We start from the raw sequence: 22,118 nt of genomic DNA, 5'->3' as shown, positions 1-22,118 counted from the left end.
AAAGAAGTTCACAACCAAAGCTCCTTTGAGGAGGCCCTTTACTGCTGCAGAAAAGAGAAATTCATTCTCGTCACAGGTCAGTTCAGACTCGGCTAGTCTGGAGCCTGCTGATTCTAGCAGAGTATCCTTCCTTGTGTGGTCCAGGATCCAAATACTCTGCAGCATGATGGGAGTTTGATGGGAAAGTCCTGTGTATATGTCAATAAAGCACTGTTGGCCAACAGGGAAGCAAAATAGGTGGGACTAGGAGTTGAGGAGGATTCTGGGAAAGAGAAACACGGCAGAGACAATGTAGACTCCCAGAGAACTAAGATGTCCGGACCCTTTTCTCCGGTAAGAGAAATACTTAGATTAATAATTATGGAGTAAGTACTTAAGTCAGAGATAGCCAGTAAGAAACAAGCGAACGGCCAACAGCTTTATAACTAATATAGCCTCCTGTGTGTTATTTGGGGACTGCAACTGTGGCAGAGCCCAAGCGGCTGGCAGGAAAAAACCAAAGCAGCTGGTGGAGGAAAACTACATGTTACAGGAGTTAAATTTTATTTGTTCCACAACCATATAAATATATACACACAACGTTACATACTATACACATTTTCAAGGCATCCTCCACTGTTAGCCCATCCGGCTTCTCCAGTTCCTAAATGTTCAGAGGAACCTTGAGGTGGGATCAATTCATGGAGTCTTTGTTGCATGCTGTCTCTCAGGGTCAACCAGGAGTGGCGTATGTGTAGACTTGGAACAAAACCTTCCTCAAAGTTACACAGAGGGATTTGTTCGCCATCTTGATTTCAAGTTTAAATTTGGTCAACTAGTTCTTCAGTTATCCAGTTCTTATTGAAGCAACAACAACAATAAATATAGCTTTCTCATGACATATTTCCTTATAGGGAAAAAATTGCTAGAAGGCAATTTAGTCACTTCTTATTTCTTAAGAGAAAAAGTCTTTGCATTACCAAGGGTTTCATTTGAAAAAAAAGTGTGATCTCAAACCATTACATTCTGTGAAAATCACAAATGGATACATTTGAAAATGTCTAATTTCATTCTGTGTGCACTGATAGTGTGTAGGGATAGAAAAAAAGCATGGCCATATTTCCCTGAGGATAATTTTTCCATACAGACCAATATTACAATGACACATTTTTGTAAATATTTTGAATGTGCCTGATCGGTTTTTGTCACTTATCCAACACCTAGAAGTGCTGACAACGTCTTAACACACACTTCTAGATCTGCTTCAGCAAGCAACTGGTAACCATCTACAAATGGCTCCTCTATTTTGATGTATGCTTAATTAATGCTACATATGACACTTCAAATGTCACAATTCATGAGTTTAAAATATTAATTCTTAGACAGCTTTGGTTAACCGGTTCTAAAGTGGAATTTGAACTTAATTTCACATGGGTATTAGATTCTCCTACAATAAGTTCAACTTTAAGATAAAGGATTTCATAAAATCTTTTATGATTTTAGCCCAAGGGTGAAAATTACATAAGAATGTTATAGACATTACATGGCTTCTCAGCATTTCAACTCTACCTACAAACCCACAGGAGACAGGTAGGATTCTGAGTTATGACATCTGGCCACAAAGTCCAAGCTGCTTTTTGATGAAATTGGAGATTAGGAGCTGTGGTCGTTGCTGGTACTCCACCAGGACATCATGTGACAAATTGATTTGGTCACTCTCAAGTCTGTCAAGAAGTGTCACACAGACAACGGCAGCTAGGAAAGCAAGTCATATGGTTAGTGACGCAAACAGGCTTATCTGTTCTACAGGTCATTAGCCTAAAGTGCTAACATTCACCACATGTGCATTTTAAATTGTTCCCCATAACACAGATGTAATCTCCTGAATCCTCCAGTTTTCCCTATCCTTCCTAGCTCCCTCCCTCCTTCCCTCCCTCCCTCCCTCTCTCCTTCCTTCCTTCCTTCCTTCCTTCCTTCCTTCCTTCCTTCCTTCCTTCCTTCCAAAAGTCATCTAAAATAGTCAATTGAAAATATTAAAATCCTTCCTTCCTCTGGAGTGTACTTGACTAAGGAAAGCATTGGGCTCAGAACAAGAAAAAGAAAAAAACCCCTTTGTATCCAAGGCACAGGAACCTCTGGACTTTCAATCGCTCTGCCGGTGCCAGGAGGAGGCTTCCCCCTCTGGAATGACATTTGAGTGCTGGGTGCAGTATATGAATGTGCTTGAGGCAAGCTCAGTGAGCTAACTAGGAGATGCTGGCCAGAAAATACCCATGGAGGTGAACACAGATTTTGATGAAATTTAAGACCTCAAGTCAAATGCTTGAACATTAGACTTAAGAGCATGAAAGAGCAAACATATTAGCATTTAATTTCCAAAGCATTAGGGAGATCATGTGTTGGAAAACAAAATAGCAACTATGTCTGGGAAAAATGCAATAAGTTTTAGAAAGCAAAATGTGCATTTTTTGACCCAAGGGAAGTATCTTTGATTTGTCCTGTTAGGAAAATCCAAACAGAAAAAAAATGGATACTTTATTATCAGTTTCATATTAAGTCTCTGATTCCAAGGAATGTGATGACTTATATTGGAATCACTGTTGAGCATTTAGAATTGACAACAGGGCACTAAGTCTCTGTCAGCATCTAAAAGTGCATAACTGCAAAGGGGGTCAACTCCTCGGACATTGACAACCTGTGGAGCACAAAAATAGAGTTGGATAATATATGTTTATTGAATCCCTACTTCAGGCTTCATTGGGAGATATGGATTTAGGAAGAAGTATTCTATAGTCACAAGAATTTGAGCTATCTTTTAAATATTTACTTTTCATTGATAAATGATAATTAGATATATTTAGGGGCACAGTAAATATCTCAATAGGTATATGCATTATAAAAACAGTCTAACATATGCACCTTCTCACACACTCATAATAACAATCAAAATTGACTACTTTGGATATTTAGACATACACATTATTATCAACAATACTCATTAGGACATTAAAATTTATTCCTCATCTAACTACAACCTTGTGCCCTTTGGCCAACATGTCTGCACCTCCCATCCCACCAACCCTCCATTCCCCAGCCTCTTATAGCCATGACTATAATCTCTATTCCTATGACTTTTTTTAGATTCCATACATGAATGGGATTGTACAGGATCTCTTTCCACGCCTGGCTTATTTCACTTAGCATGATGTCTGCGGTGTTTATCTGTGCTGTCACAACTCCCCAACTCTCCTTTATAAGACAAAAGTGTTCCATTTTATGTGCACTTATGTGTGTTTTGTTCATCCAGTCATGCATCCAGTCATCACTGGTGACCACTTTGGTTGCTTTTATGATGGTGGCTGTTGTGAGTGATGCTGTAATGAATACCAGTGATGGCATCTCTTCCACATACTGGTTTCAGTTCTTTAATTTATATATTCAGAGGTGAGATTTTCAGACACCATGGTAGTTCTGTTTTCAGTCTGAGACACCTTTATCCAGTTTCCCAGGATGGCGGTGCTAATTCATATTTCCATCGCTAGCATACTAGGTTTCCTTTATTTCTTTTAACCTCCTCACTAGCACTTGTAACTGTTTGCCTTTTCTAGTCATTGGAATGGGTGATCAATGATTACTGGGCTACTTGTTTCCCTGCTACTAAATTATATGAATTTCTCATGCATTTTTGGTATAAACATCTTATTATTCAACTTGCAAATATTTTCCAATTCACGTATCTTTTTCTTTGGTTCAGTTCTTGTTGCATGCCAGGCATTATGATGTCGTAATTCAGGTAATATTTTGTTGCCTTAGACAGATGATGAAATGAAGGCTTAGAAAGGATAAACAAATGGCTCACTATGATGTAGCTGCTAAGTAAGTAACCAGTTAATCCCCCACTTCCTAAACAGCTGCATCCACTCCTAACCTGGTACATGATGAATTGTTCCGACTTGCCTTGGCCTGGCCATCAAAATGAGGCTTACAATCAAGTAAAAAGCAATGACAATATTCAACTGGGGAAGAGTTGAATGTTTCATCACGTAGGACCTTATTTACTCAAAAGTCACTTACTTTGGTTGTAAAGCAACTTGCCCGAGCAGATAAACAAAGTGAGAGAGCTAAAGACTGCCCAGGCTTTGCAAGTTAATGAGCAGCAGGTCTGTGAGGTGCGATGTAGCTGGCAGAAGCAGGGAGCCTTGCAAGCCTAGCTCCCATCCCCTCACTTGGCAGGATAAAAGGGAACTGGTGCTCTCTGCTCTTCACAGAGCAGGCACCGAGCAGACTGTTTCCCTTGGATTTCAAGGGTAAGGTTAAATCCAGAGAGAACAAGTAACAGCAATTTTGGCTTTGCTTTCTCCACCCTGGAGAGCTCTAACAAGCATCATCTAATGATCTTGTCACCTAACTATTTCCATGAACAAATGAAAGGAACTAATTACCCAGAACAACCTGTCAAAATGAAGCCTGTAGCTTTGCTGCTGTAATTCTCAGATTAGGCATGAAGGGGAGTTCCTGGGGCCAGAGGGACACTTAGTGACCTACCTGTCACCAAGAACATTGCCAGATATCTGACCCAGGCAGAATGTAACAGGAACACACAGGTCTTACTGTGTTCAGAGCCTTGTCATAAGGCCTAGCAATTCTCAGCCCTTTGGCATCATTTATGCTGATGAAAGTCACCACTGTGTCTTTTTGCATAAAAAAGATGTGTATTTCTATGCACACAAAATATCTTTGGATAATTTTAGGGAGCTAGGGCCTCTAGAGTTCATACACCAAATCCTTTAGATCCCACATGGCTCTCTGGTCTGCTGTGTTCACAGCCTGTCTCTGATTCAGATCAAACCTCCAGCAAGATTTTTGCATTAATGGGGGAGGGGGCGTAAAGCTAACGGAGCTGGGAACCAACATCCATGTACACAGAAGAAACCAAATGAGCCTGAGCTGGCTGTTGGGAAACAGCAAAGGTTTTGTTGCAGCTCCCTGCCTGGCTTATCTGTCTGGTCCTCTTATCCATCCCGCCTTCCCCACTGCCTACTTCTGCCACTTGGATCTTCTGTTATTCTCAATGTTTAAGTTTATAAAAGCCAACACTCTTTTGTCCTGGCCTGCCTGCTGTGGAAGGCTCTGGAATCATGTCACAGTCAGCCTAAGCCTTTCACTTCCTGTGTCTTCTTTGAGACCTTGACCTCGGGTCTCAGTGGCCTATCACAAAGCAAGTGGGGAAACTCACACTCAGAGGGGCCAGCAGGACTGGAGACATACAAATCACCAATTCCTGTAGGCTCATGCTTCTCAAAACTTGGTCTGCTGGCCACCTGTATCTAGACACCAATAGTTCAGATTCTCATGCTACATCCCGGATCCCCCGGGTACCAGAGTTGAGGGGGCCGAGAAGACACAGTAAATACTTGTAGAAAGCAGATCTTTTGCATTGAACTCTCTGAAAAGTACTTTAAAGACTTTCAACTCCATTCCAGAATCAAACCAAGTTACCGTGAACACGCATACCTGGACCCTACTTTAGGTCAATAAAAGCATGCTGGATTAACTGGACGACAGCTTTCACATTACATCTTCTGAATGTCCGGTGCCTCTTATAAAAAGTGTTACTAAAGATGCTTCCTGTTGCAGCAGAGCTGACGATTTCACTTATTTAGTATTTGGATAAAGTTTAGCATTTGAATGAAGTTTTGCCAAAACAAACCAAAAAAAGAAAACACCTCAGAATGCTTTCATTATATAATGAGAGTAGACTTGTTTTCATTTTCACCCAAGAAGCCCAGAGCTCAGTCCAGGTGTTTGCATTTCCTGAGTTGTGTCTTTGAAACTGAGGCCCCTAGGAATATGTCCACTCACTTACATAAGCACCTCTTATTCTTTTCCTCTTGTTTTAAATACTATTTAAGCATCCCCCACCCCACCCCCACCTCCATTGAAAGCTGTTACTAGTGTTTTCTCCAATACTGGTGTGCACACATCATTTTGCAGCGGTAATTGCACTTCGTGACCCCATATGAAGAAAGCAACAGCCAGGAGGCAGTGGTGTCTGCTCTATTCCACCATTGTTCTTGCTTAGCTGTGCTGCCTTGAGCTGCTCAGCTATTCCCTCTAGACCTGGCTTCATGCTCCCAGAAAAGGATGTCTTTCAGGGCCTCCCAGGCCTTCTAGTTTCCACCTCTGGCCTCACATCATCTTGTCAGTAGGAAGACCATGTTGCCATCCCTGAGGAGGCCTAGCAGCTGGGGCTTTCATCTGCTGGTTGCTGGGCCACAAAACAAGATGACTTGGAAAGACAGACAATGGAGTTAGTCCTGGTCCCTGGTCCTGAGGTCATAGCAGAGAGAGGCCAGTATAGGCTGTGTCGGCCACACTTAGGGTGTGTTGGCCGTGGCAAGAGAAGGTTAGGATTAGAATTAAATTCAGTCAACCAAAAGTATACTGGCTTAAATTCAAAGATGAAGTGTTTCAAAGTGAGTTAATTTTTCTTAATCTTGTCTTTGTCAAATTTACAAGACCAACAATAGCTAAATGTTAGAATTTTAAATGTTTCATCTCAAAGAAAAGAAAAATGTTTGAGATGATGGATCTACTAATTAGCCCAAGTTGATCATTATACAGACTATACACATATTGAAACTTGCACAGCTATTATTCAGCAAAAAAAAGCATGTTGTGGTGACGTACATCTGTAACCACAGAATTCTGGAGGTTGAGGCAAGTGACCAAGACCAATCATATGACAACACCTCACCAACACTCCAAGCAAGTAAAGTAATAAGTTAACTACTTATATACACCCACATTTTCAGATTTGAACGCTGAATTGTCATGGTAAAATTAAGGTGATGTACTACTACTCAGTGTCTGCTTAACTTTTTATTTGACCCCAGCACTAACTCTTGGGACCACCTGTTCCTTATGGTTTGTTGCCTGAGGAAAGACAATTATATGCTCATAGTCTTTACGGCACAAAGCTGGCCCCTGATTTTGAATAGTGCACATTTGGCTGCTTTGGTCCAGAGCCTCCTGGCCTTGTGTCTCCATGGAAAGGCTGCTGGCAGAAACAACCATGTTCCTAGAGCAAATCCTGAGGTGAGGTTCCAGAGACGGTGGGAAAGCCACTATTTCTCTTGTGAAGGTATGGAGAGCTGTAAGTGGTTGCCAGATATCCTTATGGAACAATTTTTCAAAAACCTGATTTACTTCCATTCAGGGATTAAGAAATACTCCAGCTACAAACCTAAAATAACCATTTATTTTGTGGTAACATCTTTTGTGCCTTATCGATGGTCACCATGCAGGTCCCAGACACCCAACGAAGAATTAAAAATATTGAATGAAGTACAGTTTCTGTTTCCTTTTATTGGACAGTTTCAAAATAATTCTCCAAAGAATGAATGCCTCCCTAAGTTACAAGTAGCTGTCAAAAGAAATAACATGAAATTATTTCTTTACTTTTAAGAAAAGCCACTGTGAGTTGCAGACAACTAAAGGCATTGAGAAGAACTTGAGCTGGGCCTAATCTTAGACAAATATTGGGCTTTATATATTGCTCTTCAAGTTTGTGTCAAAGGCAGCTTTGTCTTAAAAAAAACTAGATGCAGGCTGAATATATTTATAGCAAGTTCACAGCTCAAGAGGGCTATCGTCTTTAATCAGAAGTAAATTTTACTTTAAGACAGGGACAGATATGTCACAGATGCATTTATTCAGCATTTTGTGACTTTCCTGTTGTCCCATTTTGCATTATTCTGAAGGTACAGTTTGCTAATAATAGGTGACTTGATGTTTACTATCTCCATCCCTGAATCTTGGTTAAGGTGGCACTGGATCCCTATTATGTTTCTCTAGGACAATGAGCAAAAGAGCAGCAGTGGCAGATGGGTGTTGGTGGCCTCATTCCAGGCAGTTTGTCCACCTACAAATAACAGCAGACTCTGGGACTGCAGGTTTGCATAAATCTAACAGCAAAGGGAAGTCTTGGCTCCCATCCTTCAAACAACTCTACACCACTAATGTGACCCGAGAATGGAGGATCTGGTTTTCTATGACCATTTTCCAGGGTCAAGTAGAGTCTCCTTGTCATTTTTTATATTCATTCACTCAACAAATGTTTATTTAGTTTCCATATGGCAGACATTATTCTAGGTGTTGGGCATGGAGCAATGACAAAGTCCCTGTTCTTTTGGTGCTACATCACGATAGAGAGAGAATGAATGTCAGCTTTATGCACTGCGCTGGTTTGTTTTAGAGTCAGCTGGGAAGAGGGACCCTCTGTTACGTCGTCTCCATCACACAGGCCTGTGGTATGCTTGTGGGACCTTGACTGACTGTTGATGCGGGAGGATCCAGCTCACTGTGAACAGCACCATCCATAAGCAGGTGGACCCGGGTTGTCTAAGAAAGTAGGCTGAGCAAGTCATGAGGAGCCAGCCAGTAAGCATCACAGGGCCTGACTTCCCTCAGTGATGAACTGTGGTGTGGAAGGGTAAAACAAGTAAACCTTTCCCTCCCCAAGTTGCTTTTCATCAGAGTGTGCATCACAGCAACAGAAAGAGCGTGCATTCATCTAAAGCAACGCCTAAGTTAATACAGAAGCAAACAGGAAACATAGCTAATAGTGTTGAATATGCAGCAGAGAGGCAGAGTGAGCGATATAAATATGAGTGATTGGGCTTGGGCACTCATACAATGGTCCCCTGAGAGGTCAAGTCTCACATTAATCGTGAAGATAAGTGGCGAGCTACATGGACGCAAGCCCTCCCTGGGTCTGACAGATGCAGAAATGATCTGTTTCTGCCAGGGTTCCAACTCTGCGAGAGTCCTCTGAGTTCGAACTGTGCTTCCTAAAAGAGCCGCGTTAATGCACAGTGTTGTCCGAAGGCAGAAACTCTCTCATCCGTTCCCACGTGGCTGTGAATTCATGTTGGTTCTCCAGCTGTCTTGTTGTATAAAAAGACAGAAAGGGCCGTATAAAAAGACAGAGAAGGCAGCAAGGAGAGTAGGGTGGGATGGGCTGGTGGTAACTGTGGAGTCAGTGTCTTGAGAACAGAAAGGTCAAGGGTCCTGAGCTCTGGGGTCAGCTGAGACTCCTCCACACTGCTTGCCATTCATGTTCTTTGTGATTTTTTTGCTAGAACAACATGTGAGTGCACCTTCCCCAAGGCTTTCCTGGCTCACAGAGTAGGTTGGTAAATGGGCTGGAGTCAAAAAGGGCTGTGCGGCCATATTCAAGCTTTACCACTGGGAAGGGGTGAGGGAGAAATTGGTATGAGGTGACAATGAAACATGGGGGCATGACAGCAACCTGTGCATGGGTCTTTTGTCTGGCCCTTGGTAGCTGATCTTCCAAATCCAACACACAAGAAATCTACCTTTAAAAACAATGATGTCTTGGGGGAGAGAAACAGCCCCTGGGACTGTGACGAAATTTGGATAAACTACAGAGTTGAAAAGCTGCAGAGCTGTGGACGGAGTGTGTTGGCAGCCGAAAGAGGTCTGCATGATGGAAAGGAGACTGCAGCAGCAGCTAGGAAGAGGGAGACTTGCGGGGATGCTGAAAGCAGAAGCCAGAAGCTGCAGCAGCAGCAGCAGCAGAGAATGGAATGACGCAGGCAGATGGAGGAAGGCAAGTGATGAAGGAGGGATATCCACAGGCGGAGGTGAGAACGGGGTCATGAATCTCCTGCAAGGACAAAGAGCTCTCCTAAAAAAGCTTCCCTAGGTCTCTGTAGGCTTCTCAAAAGACAAAGACGGATACCCAGGATTCACAAGACTACAGTGTTCCCTGAGGGCCAATAGATGCCTTTTGCAAAATGAACTCATGGTCTTCACCACACTTTACACCTGGCAGCCTGTTAGCTCAGCGTTTCACACTCAACTGTATTCATGACCCAAATCTGCTCATTTGTGTTTGCAGAGATATGCGTTTAGTAGTCACTTGTTTCCATAATAAAGAAAGCCAGAAGGTCTTTCCTGGAGCAGAGATATTCTGCAACGCTGCTCAAGTGAGGTCAAGCTGCCCCACGCTCGCTGACTTGCTTAGGGGGAAGCAGCGTCTGTGGTTTCTCTGAAAGTGAGCATTCAAGATAAGCTTGTATATGGAGTGGGGTCGAGTCTGGGAAGATGGCTCCAGTTAAAACGCTTGATGTGCAAACCTAACTAAATGTCTGGTAAATGTGGAGATCTGCCTGTAATTGTAGCCTCAGAAAGCAGAGAAAATGCTTTTCCTGGAGCGGTCTGTCAACAGAACTAGCCATGTCAATGACCTCAGGGTTTGACTGAAGTAGAGTGGCAACTGAGGATGATTCCTGATCTCCGGCTTCCACATGACATGCACACTCCTACACATGTGCCCACACATATGCTAACATGCGTACATACATGCACACCACACACATACATATGAAAGGGGATCAATTAAACAGCACGAGGAAGAACTTGTAGTTGTTCACCTGTGTAGTACAGGGATTGTCGTGTACGTGTACCTTGAGTAAGAATAGTTAAGGAGAATGTCTTTCAATTAATCTCCTTATAGAATCTCTTTATTCCAAAGTCCATTCTCAGCAATGTCCCCACATATGCAGTGTTTATAACATACTAAAATCTATTGGCTATAAGGACAAATGTTAGAATTTAAGGTTCTTTTGTGGAGTCCCGTCTCGTTCCCACCCCCCCCCCCACCCCAGCCCGGGCATTGGAGAATACTCTCCTGGTGTTCTGCCAACATTACTGATCACACCTCTTTGGAGTCTTCCCTAGCTTTTAACTTTGGTCTCATCCTGTCTATGTCTCTGCTCATCACACGTCATTTACTGTATTCCCTTTCAATGCCATCTTTACACCATCAACTTATAAGGTAACTCTTACAATCCAGACCCTCCATCTGAGTCAAAAGTCCACCTGCTTACTGACCTCCATTTGCATGTCACTGCCACCACCGAATCCTCACCTGAACATATGCTGTCCTTGTTGTGACAAGCTCACTCTTCCCGGTACCCTTAGTGCCCGCCTCTCTCCTAAAACTCACACTGAATTGCCAGCACTTCTTGCTGGGTTTCTCTTTTGACCACATCTACCCTCTGCTATCACCTTGGCCCTTCACGCTTTGCTAGAAGCTGTCCTGGCCTTTTTTTTTTTAAATTCCTCTTCTTGCTTCTGCTCTGACCCCATTAGCTTCTTCACAACTCAGAATCCAGAGAAAGTCCATTGAAACTTCTCTGTTCAGGGCCCCCTGGTGCCTCCGTGTTTCCAGACAGAAAGCCAAAGTGTTAGCAGCGCTGCACACCACCTGCCCCCCTCCCTGACACCTCACGCCTCTCACTGCTCCTCCCAGCTCTCGCCTCCACCTGCTTCTCAGCACACCTGCGTGCTCCTGGTATATTTAGCTTTACATTTACACTTTCCGGAACGTGCTTCCCAGGTTCCCATGTGGCCTTTCCCAAACGGCACCTTCTCCTCCTACCTTTTCCTGACCACGCTAATTAAAATTATGACTGATTGACTATTTTAGGAGTCTCTCATTTGCATCCTGTCTCAACAAATGCAATTGTGGTAGAAACAGCAGCCACTACCAAGATAGAGAACAATGAACTTGTAGTTGAGTCCTAGCTGCGTCATCAACCAGCGCGTACCCTTGGATTTTTGATCCTTGAGCTGTTTCCTCATATCCATGATGGGAGGGAACAATGTCCTACCTGCTCACAAAACACTATAGATAATGTATACCATGGATACTTTTAAGTCACGCATTCAACACAAAGCAAATTTTATCTGGGCCCCCTTTCCTTCTCCCGGAGAACGAGCTTAAGATGCCTCTGTGAAAGAGGGGCGACCCTTGGCAATCACAAGAAGTTTACCTCTCAGGCCACACAGTCCACACATGGCAGCGAACACCGTGGACTCCATCTCGATGTTCCTGACTCCAGCTTTGTATGCTCTCTTCAAGTAGTCTAGCTTTTTTTCTCTCGAAAAGGAACATAAGGCTCCATCTAGGCGGCCCTGACCTGAAAGAAGATGGAGTGATTTAGTGGCTGGTGTCTCACCTCAGCGGCCTCATCAGAAGACTGTCCAGTGGTGCGCTGCTGAGCACATCCCTACCTCTTAAGTGAACCTCCTCTGGGTTAATTCCCCAGACTGCTGAATCTTTCTTCCAAAGGACGGTAGAGCATGGCTGCCCCTGGCTCAAATCTCATATAAAGAGTAGATAGAATGTCTGTATGGGAAGGTGTGCCCTAGTTCTAAAGGGCAGTAGGGAATTCAGGAATAGGGTGAGGCGGTCACAGATACAGTTGTCCTTTGAGGAGAAACTCAGATTGCCACAGTAATAGGCGGGACAGACCAGGTGGAGACAGGGGGTGGGGAAGGGCTTCATATTTCAGTGATGCTCCTGAGGCAAATGGTTTGGACACTGCCACTCTCCAGAGGACCACCACGGCCAGACATAGGCAACCTCTCAGATTTCATGTTAACCTTCCATTCAAGTTTTCCCTTCCAGATTGTTCCTATTATTTCCGGTCTATTTTATTTCACCGGGTTGACCGGTGGTGACAGGAGGTGGAGCACAGTCTGAGGTTACCTCCTCATCCCCCCACCCCTGCCCTGCCTGCATCCCAACTTTTCCCACTCAGCAGTCCCCGGATGGAAGCCAGTTACCATCTATTACTTGCACTTACTTCCTGAAGTCTTTCCCCTCCTGGGCCCTGTTGTCTGTGGCTTCTGTCCCGGCAGTCAGCCTTTCCCTGTTCCTTCTCTCCTCCTTGCTGCTGCCCGCCAACACTTCTACCGGCGTTATTTAGGCTGAGTCAAACCCACAAGACCCAGTGGGTACCGTGAGTGTGAGGGTCAGCCCAGGCAGGTCTCTGTTGCCTCCCTTCACCTACCATAAGTAGCCCCAGATGTGGGCCAGGGCTTTCCAGGGCTGTTGCGAATATAGCGTTTTTTCTTTTTTCCTTTTTTTCCTTTGACTTGTGAGTTTAAGGGTTTTATTATCAAAGTCCTCTCCCTCCAGGTGTGGGCAGAGGTCTGGTGGTAGCTGGTGAGGCGGCCCTAATGGTTCAAATTTTTACTTTTTAACCCTACTTTATGTCATGTCAAGAAGCCAGAAATCTGAATTCTCATATGAAAAGCTCCAGAAATTATAAATGTTGGCAAAATAATTCACAGTTGAAACAGTATCTCAGGGGTCAATGGAAATGCGGGCTCTGTCAGGCTTCTGTTTTTTGAGCTGCGACTCGAAGGCATGGGTGGGTAGCCCTCTAAATGAAGGGCCCGAGAGTCCACATCCTAGAGCGGTCTCCTTGTGTCCGCCTACCACCTGCCTATTGCATCAACACCTCAGACACCTTTTCTAACCTGAACACACGCAAACAGAATGCAACCTATCTCAGTGTGTCTTTTAGCTTCTTAAAGCAATACATAGACTTTGACCAAGAGAAAAGTAAAAGAAATTGTGCCCATTCCACATGGAGGGATGCTCTCTCAGCCTTGACACATCGGGAGGTCCTAGGCCCTGTCCCGGATGATATGACAGACTTTGGAGATCCCCCATGGAGGGCCTCACCCTCCCAGGGGAGCAGAGTGGTGATTGGGTGGAGGGTTTGGGGGGTTGGTGTAGGTGGGGGAGGAGGGGAGGGAGAGGGAGCGGGGATTGACAAGTGAAGCAAGCTTATTTCTAATTTAAATAAAAGAAAGAAATTGCTAGTGAAATCTTAAGATTAACTATGATTATTCTATGTACACAACTACAGAGCAAGGCTTGCTGGAAGCCAGGAGTACTATGATACCAGGGCAGTGTAGATTCTTCGGTAATGAACAGAGTCTGTCCTTGGGACTTGTTTCATCTTGTTTTTCTTTTGCCTTTGCCCCTCATCCCTTGGAACAAGAGCTGCTGCGTGGCAATGACCTTCAGCTTAACTCTGCACTAGGTGTGGAGATTCTATACTCTTGGCTGTGGGATAAAGGCTCCACCCAGAGACTGTCACCTCCCCACAGGATCTGTTTAATTGAACTCTTCTCCCCATTTCCTGGTCTTACTTCCTGCCTGGGGTTCGGGTGAATGACAGAAACACAGAACCAGCATATTCCTCTGTCTTAGAGTCAGCAATCTAAGTAAAAGTCACTAGCAGAGAGTAGACGCTGTCAATGCCACTAACTGCATTTTAGTATTCAAACTGATAGAGGATTAAACCCATTCTTGATATCAACTCATTCTGTGTGTTTCTCAGCTGCTTATTAAGCCCTCATGTTGCTACGCTTTAATAAGCAAAAAGGCTATTTGCTTCCCCCTGAAAATCTGCGCTATTAATTTGCTGGTGTGCAGTTTTAATATAAATTGTGGGTTTGTATCACAAACTTCTGGTGTTTTTCTACTGCCTTTGTGGTGTATAAAGGATTCTCACCTTCATAAAAATCATAGGTACACATCGTGTGTCCAATGAGCGTTGGGAAGCCAGGGGTTTCTCTGCTGCAGTTGAGCAAATCAGTAGCCAGTTCCTTGTCAAGTTCAGTGCTTCGGGTGACTACGTTGTCCAAAATGATCTGCTCAAACCGAGGCTTGAAGAAGGAGTCTACAGCTGTATCTGTTATTACAACAGACCCTGGGGCAATTCCTGCAATATGCAATAAATAATTGAGCCAGAAGATTGCTCAGAGTTGACTTCTGTAACATGTAGCATGCAACCTATTCTGTCAACATTAATTAATGCTGTTTGATGTTAATGTTTCCCCTGCTCTCATCTTTAAGAAGATTTTTTTTTCTGAGTGTAATCAAATAACCTTTAGAGCAGGCATTTTCATTGGCTGTCTGTCCAGATTCCCATTTACAATGTGGTGGGGTTTAGATTTCAAGACAAACAAGACTCTTGGACATGCAAATTAGTGCCAGCCTTCAGGCTCAAATTTGAATAAATTAGGTCAGTAATAAACTAAATGAGCCTGCCAGCAAGCGGCTTTCATAAAGTGATGTGACTACTTGATATTTAATCTTCCTGCAGACTCCTCGATTACTACAATTTCTTGGCAGCTCTCTCCACTCTTCCTTCAGACTCTCATCACATGCCCTCCTTTTTCTCCCTGACTCCATGCAAATTAGGTCTCTTGGCTGACCTTCCATTGCTACAAAGTCTGCTTTGCTCAAGGGGCCTGGGCCCGCTGAGATGCCATTTTCTGTCAACTCCTCCTCTCCCTGCCTGGATGTGTTCTTGTTCTCCCGGTTCCCTTTCATTACACGGATGCCAGCAGTCCTCAGCTGTCATCTGGAGTCACTCCCTTCCGAAAGTCTAAGCGATAGAGGGAGAACCAATGAAACCAGCATAACCAAGTAAAAGGTAATAGAGAGCTTCCTGGAGTGTTCCAGGACCCACCTTTTGATTTGCCCTCATTGCTGCTGAAAACCAGAGAAAGGAGGTGTGTCTAGATGGTACCCTGGGCAGCCTGTCTCTGAACACTCATCACATGTTTCACAGTCATTTGTTTGTCTCTAATGGAATACTAGCTGTATCAGGCTAAGAGCAGTGTCAGTTCATCGCTCTCTCTCCAGGTCTGGTGCTGTACCCATCACATCATGAGGATTCAGTAGATGTGTGGTCAATGAGTACATTGAATACATGGTTCTGTAAAGATGCTGCACAACACAGGCCTGCAAACTCTGGTCCACAAGCCAGCTGTCTGAGCAAATGAAGCTTTGTTGCAATGTGGTCACACGTTCATTCACATACTGTCCTTGCTGTATCTAAGCTATGATGTGGCATTAAGAAATAGCAACAGAAAGTGCACAGTTTGCAAAGCCCAGAACTTTTATTATCTGGAACTTTACAGAAAATGTTTTAATAGCCCTGGACTCATCCTGTTTAGTATAAATTCCAATATGCCAAACTAGAGTTAGCTACAGAACACTTTAAATTTTTAGCTAGAGACCCCAGGTGGCTGTTCTAGTTTAATTTCTGTTGTTGCAATAAAACACAGGCAGAAGCAGGGAGACCAGGTTTTTGGGGTTTACAATAGCAGGTTATAATACATCATTATGGGGAAGTTAAGGCAGGAAGTAGAAGCAGCCAGTCTCATCCACAGTGGAGAAGAGAGAAAAAAATGAATGTACATGTACTTAATTGCTTGCTTGTGCTCAACTCCATCTCCCTACTCTTGCACAATTCAGGACCCCCTGCCTATGGTCACACCACACCAATGAATTTAATCAAGATATTCTCCAAACAGATACACCCACAGGCCAACCCAACACAGGTAACCCCTCTCTGAGACTATCGTCCAAGGATGCCAGACTGTGTCAAGTTGACAATTGAAGCTAAACATCACAGTAGCCTCTGAAGATACTGCTCTGGTTGGTCAGAGGCATCTTAAGGAAACCAAACAAGGGACTTATCTTGTTCAGAGTGTCCCGAGACACTGAGAAGGAAGTTGAAAATGTGTTTTCCTTGCACTGTCTTAACATGTGGATACATCCAAGAAGAATTTATAGAATGTTTGTCCAAAAATGCTTCTTAACTGTGTATCTTTCCCTTACCAAGGTGTTTTCTCAGTTAAGGAATGATCATGTCAGCAAAAGAACAAGGAATATCTGCATTTCCCATCTTCAAATACAGTGTTGCTTCAAACGAAGCAAATGAACCTGTCTTAGGTACAGCATTAGTAACAAAGTTGCACCTCTGAAATGAAGCTGTTTGCATCAACACAGTGGTTAATTTGCCTCTTTTTATAGGCCTCCATCATGCTGTTGGTACTATCTTGTTGTTGTCCTCACCATGTTATCATGAAACACAAGACCATGATCATTTGGATGGTCACCAGAGCGACTTGCAAGAGACTGGTTTCTTATCAAGTGACAATTGCAGCAGTCAGAAGGACAGAATATGTAGCTGTGAGCTCAGAAGGCAAATCACTGTATCCCACAAACCAAGGATTACAAGCAGCCTTAATTACGGTATCTATATCTTTCCCAGGCATGCTGTTCCCTGAAACTGATTATTTGGAATGCCGTTAGATAAACCACAGTCTAGAAGGATGTCTGATCAACACTGATTGTATATATTCTCCATTTCCATTTGGAAGAACATTCACATTTTTTTTGTCCACATGTGAAGGGCTATGACTGACTTTGTTCTTGGATTATAGCTCTAGAGAGCCTGAGGTCCTTTTTAACTTGCTTGATCTTAGTGAGAGCCATCTGTGACACAGGCCACCTCCCCTAGTCCTTTGAGGATTTTTGAGATCTCCTCTCACTCCAAAATGATGTCAAGGGATTGTCTTTTAAAAGTTCACTCCCTATTATGTAACCATGTAGTCCTGCCACTCTGCCAAACTTCCCCTTAGAATGGTGTGTCTGCGTTTACCTTTACTGTCACGGTAAAAAGACGCTCTGACAAGATCTGATCCTTGAGGAATGATAGAAGTGGGCAGGAGTCTTTTGGATGAACTTAGGTAGCCCCAGACCTTCCCTAAAAGCCCGCAGTCCTTTTTGCTACACAGTTGAGTAAAGACACAAAGAAGAAAAGGGCGGTGGAAACCACTAAGAAGAGTCACAGGCAACATTTTGCTAGTTGCTATAAGGTTTGATACTTAGTAGATAAGACAGAAAAAATTCTTTTAATTTTCTTTTCTTGAGCACACTCATTCCTGTCACATAAAATTTCTCAGGCTCAAAACCTGCTCTTACCATGTGCTGGTAAGTTTTTGTCAACTTGATTCAAAGTAAAGTCACCTGGGAAGAGGGATCCTCAACTGAGGAACGGCCTCCATGAGAATGGCCTATTATCATTCTGCCTTGACCTTGGCTTCAGTTCTTGCCTCCAGGTTCCTGCTTGAGTTTTTGACTTGGATTTTCTCAGTGATGAGCTGTGAACTGTAAGCCATGCATAAGCCCTCTCCTGCCCATATTGATTTTGGTCAGTCTTTTATCAAAACAACAAAGAAACAAGCTAGAACATACCATAAAACCATACTTTCTAATAATTCTTCTTTATGTGAACAAAAATAGAGACACACACACACACACACACACACACACACACACGAGAGAGAGAGAGAGAGAGAGAGAGAGAGAGAGAGAGGGAGAGAGAGAGGGAGAGAGAGAGAGAGAGAGAGAGAGAGAGAGAGAGAGAGAGAGAGAGAGAAGGAGGGAGGGAGGGAGGGAGGGAGAGAGAGGAGTTAAATCCTTAAGTCCCACCTCCCAGTACTCTGTGGCCCATCTGAATTCTGTTGGGCTCTATATATGTTGGTGTGCTGTGGATTAACACTGGGATGTGTAAATAATCACTCAGCTTTAATGGTAGAAAACAATCCATCTCACCAATTCCCCCTGACGTTCCGATTCTGATGATGGTAACGTCACAGCAGCGTGCATGGTGGAGTAATTTGATGAGTTCGTGGAGCATAATTGAAATGGAAGGGATGCCCATCCCATGCTGTTGAGAGAGGAGAGAGTCATTACACATCTCGCACATGCATAAGTGAGCACGACGCATTTTTTCTTCTTTACAAGTTAACAGCCCTTGTATGAATTTACATAATCATTAAGACTGTGCCCATGCTTGGGAAAACGTAAGTCATCTCTAAGTGATGCTTGCATTGCATGCTGATGGATGCGTCCATCTGTGAGGACTAGAGAGAGGCACCCTACCGCCAGTTAAGCTGAGCCCCTCACTGGCAAGAACAGAGGGTTGGCAGAGCACAGGTGTGGCACCAGCTCTCGTCTCCCTGTGAGGCTCTTTTCAATGAGCTTATGTGAGGAGGCTGCCCCCCTATACACAACTGACATACAACTGAAGAAACATAATTTTGGCTGCCATTTCATTAGTATTATTCACCCTAGTGAGTGAAATAGAGACAAGCTTTGTTGTTCAAATGTAGCCTCAATTGTTTGCTGCTACTACCATGTGATTTAAGAAGAACTCTAAGGGAGAAATGTGGCTTCAATTCCCACTCAAGAGTTTAAAACGTATGCTGAATATGTGAATTGCCATAGACCATGAACACAGACTGGTTTAATTCAGCATTCATGCCAAAACAGTCACAGTCACCAGACCAAGGGTCAATCAACACAGGTCAGAGGATGTAGCCATTTCTGGTGTTTCTGTTAAGCCTATCACAGCTTCAAAAAGATCTTCCATGCTGTAACTTGTAGGAACCGGAGCTGAGTTTTAGCCGTAGCTACTTCACTTCTAACATGTGGGAGAGTATTGATTCACGATCACAGAGACATTGGAAAACCACTAGAGCTTTGGTCACGATGTCAACCTGAGCTCCCTCTCCTTCCCACTATCAAGAATATTAACTGGGGAAACTGAGGGCCTCTGGGCTCACCATTTCCCCCCATTCAATAAGCCCTGGTTTCTGAAAGCTTTGTAAACCTCCTGGATCCAGGGATCAAATCTGTATTGATTTGTGTGTTCAAGATTAACAAGTTTGGGGACTTGGCGCTGGCTCTGCAATGAATTAATAAACTAGTATTTGCTTCAGTTGTAAATTAGAGGATGAGCTATTATTTCATCTCTTAGGTTCCTTCTAAATGGGTATTTGTTAACTTTAGTATGAAGATAAAATTATAAATAGACTCTTGTTTCTCTTAAAATTCTCTCTGTCTCTGTCTGTCTGTCTCTCTGTCTCCCTTTGTCTCTCTGTGTCAATCTCTATCTCTATCTGTCTCTGTCTCTCTGTCTCTATCTCTCTCTGTCTCTCTGTCTCTGTCTCTGTCTCTCTGTCTCTCTCTCTCTCTCTCTCTCCAGTACCTACTGGAGATTTGCAAAGTGATCTCTACTAGGAACCCCATGCGTATCCAGTACTGTAAGTGGCTAGCCTTAACCATTTGGGCCATGTTCCCTGATAGGACACCAGGTTACTCCTGGCTCTGCCTTATGATGAAGCTTTTCTAACCATTTAAAGTAGTTTCATTTTTTAAATAAATTTTACTATTTTCATTCTCCATTTACTGTGCAAAATGGAGCAAATAATTATAGTTCAAAGGATTTTAACTGAAAAATTAATAGGACAACATCAGGGAATATTTAGCTTCTTCTAAGGCAGATAGTCTATAATTTTTTATTGAATGAACAAATTAATAAATGAATGGATTCTGCCATTAGAAGCCAAAGCAGGTTTCAGGTACTCTTGGCCTAGAGGGAAGATCAACTTCACCACCACAGTGGTATTATATATGTTTTATCTTGTTACCCAACGTTCCCAGATCACATTACATTCCACCACTGAGCAATCTGAGTAATCTGAGGGATCAATGAGTCAAGACTGTCCCCTGAGATAGAGGACATTTACAGCTGAGGTCTTCGGAATTGCCTCATCTATGCAGGTCTTACTGTCCCCAGCGGAGTACCATATCCCTTAAGCCGACTACCATAGCCAAACACACGGCAGACTCGGAGTTTTGCTTCAGGACACAGCCGTGTGTGGAGGGCTGAGCCGGGCAGAGTGGGTGACTGTGGACAGACACCTTCTGATTCCTTGGCACTGGTGGGAGCTGCTTAGAGAAGCGTTCTGCTTTCAATTAGTCTTTTAAACAGACTGTGTCCAGAGCATCTATTGGGCTCTAAAGAGACGCTAGCATGTCACAAGAGCTCAATCGAAAGACACTTGAAGCTTTAAGCAAACTTACTCATGTTAAATTCTAACGATACCAAGAATTGGCCTTTACGAAAAGCTTAATGTTACTAAAGCTGGCTAGAGGACAGAGAAAGACAATGGCTGGAAAGGGAAGCATGTTAATCAGTTAAGAACAGAAAGAAAGTGTTGTCCTTCTTCAAATAGGTAAGTGTAAGTGTAAAGGTGGGTGGTGAATGCTCTGTCCTGCCCTGAAAACCTGCTCCAGTTGTGTCAACCTCTTCACTTGCATGCCTTGTGTAAGAAAGTAAGGCAGAGGTGGGGGGGAAACTGTGTTCAGATGGTCTGGGTTTGGGGTCCAGCCTGCAAAAGGTAACTGGCCTGCAGCTTTCCCATACTTACGCTGATGGAGAGCACAGGGCCTGTTTTGAACATGCAATATCTGTCTGTCCCAGCACAGATGTCTTCAATGTCTTCTCCATCTCCCTCCAACTGGAGTTCCTTGTGCATGAACTGTGCAAAGGCTTTCATTCTGTTGGGGCTTCCACCGACACAGACAAACTGTCAGTAAGAAGAAAGAGGTGCCTCACTATTATAAGAGCAAGGGTCAGCATTCAAATTCTATTGCCGTTATTTTTGTTGTACAGTTAATTTACTTCTGAGCATGTGTAGATGTCCTGGCTGGGGTCAGAATGTGGTTCATTTATATCATTAATCTTAAACAATGCAACTAAGTACAACGAGTTATGTACTAACCTAGTGAAGAAAATCCTAAGTGTTGACATTGTTCAAGGAGGTATTTCCTGGTGATTTTGCTTACTGGTAGCATCAGCCAGCATCATCATCGACATAATCCCCCTAGTGGTGGGCACTCATAGGACAGATGTTTAGTGTCAAGTCCAGAGGATGTGGAATGGAAGCGAGGAGAAAGCAAAGGGACAGCTATCAGTCTTACTGTGTTTTCTGTTTATCCACCCTAACAATAAGTTTTTACTTTAACTGTGCTGGGATAACTTCAAGCTTGACAGGATTCATCTCAAGACTTTTCTTCTCTTTACTGAGAAAAACTCATCATGGAGCAGGGCTTCTTATTGTAAGTTCAGGACTTGAATGTAGTTTCTCAGTTTGTTTTTGTATTTATCATATTATCTGACTTTAAGGTAGGTATTTCTGTAAAAGGTTGTCATAGCTAATAAAATATGGTGGTCTTGGCAGTTAGGCATGGTAATACATGCCTACAACCAGCATTCTGAGGTTAGAGAATGGTGAGTTTGAGAACATCCTTGACTGCATAGTGCATTTGGACTGCACCACACAGTAAGAACCTGTCTTAAAAGAAAATTATAATTGCTGATGTCACAACTTGTTAGGGATACATCAACCCCAAAGATAAGAGAATGTGCCAGAGAGAGGGGAACAGAGTGGCCTGTTGCTGGCCTACATGGGTGAGTATCAGGCAGGGGTCAGAAACAGAGGACAAGCAACACGTTTGAAGCCAAGAGCATGGAGAAGGTGGTTGGGCAGACAGCTTCTCAGAAACAAAAGCCACATTGTGTGGGGCAAGTGTGCTG

The 22,118-nt window shown here is 43.4% G+C and overlaps 1 protein-coding gene across 2 annotated transcripts in view; it reads right to left on the bottom strand.

The window, feature by feature from the left end:
• Positions 1-526: 526 nt before the first annotated feature.
• Upp2 (uridine phosphorylase 2) overlaps positions 527-22,118 on the bottom strand; it is a 114,901-nt gene continuing 93,309 nt past the window's right edge. For both annotated transcript variants that reach the window (XM_040745375.1, XM_040745376.1), the window contains 5 exons: positions 20,950-21,108; positions 18,287-18,401; positions 14,385-14,594; positions 11,844-11,990; positions 527-1,734 (listed from right to left, as the gene is read on the bottom strand). In XM_040745375.1, the coding sequence (XP_040601309.1) occupies positions 1,583-1,734; positions 11,844-11,990; positions 14,385-14,594; positions 18,287-18,401; positions 20,950-21,108 (783 nt within the window). In that variant the 3' untranslated portion in view covers positions 527-1,582. The remainder of the gene's footprint in view (positions 1,735-11,843; positions 11,991-14,384; positions 14,595-18,286; positions 18,402-20,949; positions 21,109-22,118) is intronic.

The sequence above is a fragment of the Mesocricetus auratus genome, unplaced genomic scaffold (genome assembly GCF_017639785.1).
Source record: "Mesocricetus auratus isolate SY011 unplaced genomic scaffold, BCM_Maur_2.0 Super-Scaffold_100004, whole genome shotgun sequence".
In the NCBI taxonomy this organism is placed as follows: domain Eukaryota; kingdom Metazoa; phylum Chordata; class Mammalia; order Rodentia; family Cricetidae; genus Mesocricetus; species Mesocricetus auratus.
Note: the sequence above shows the minus strand (reverse complement) of the source record. Positions and strands in the feature narration are given on the sequence as shown.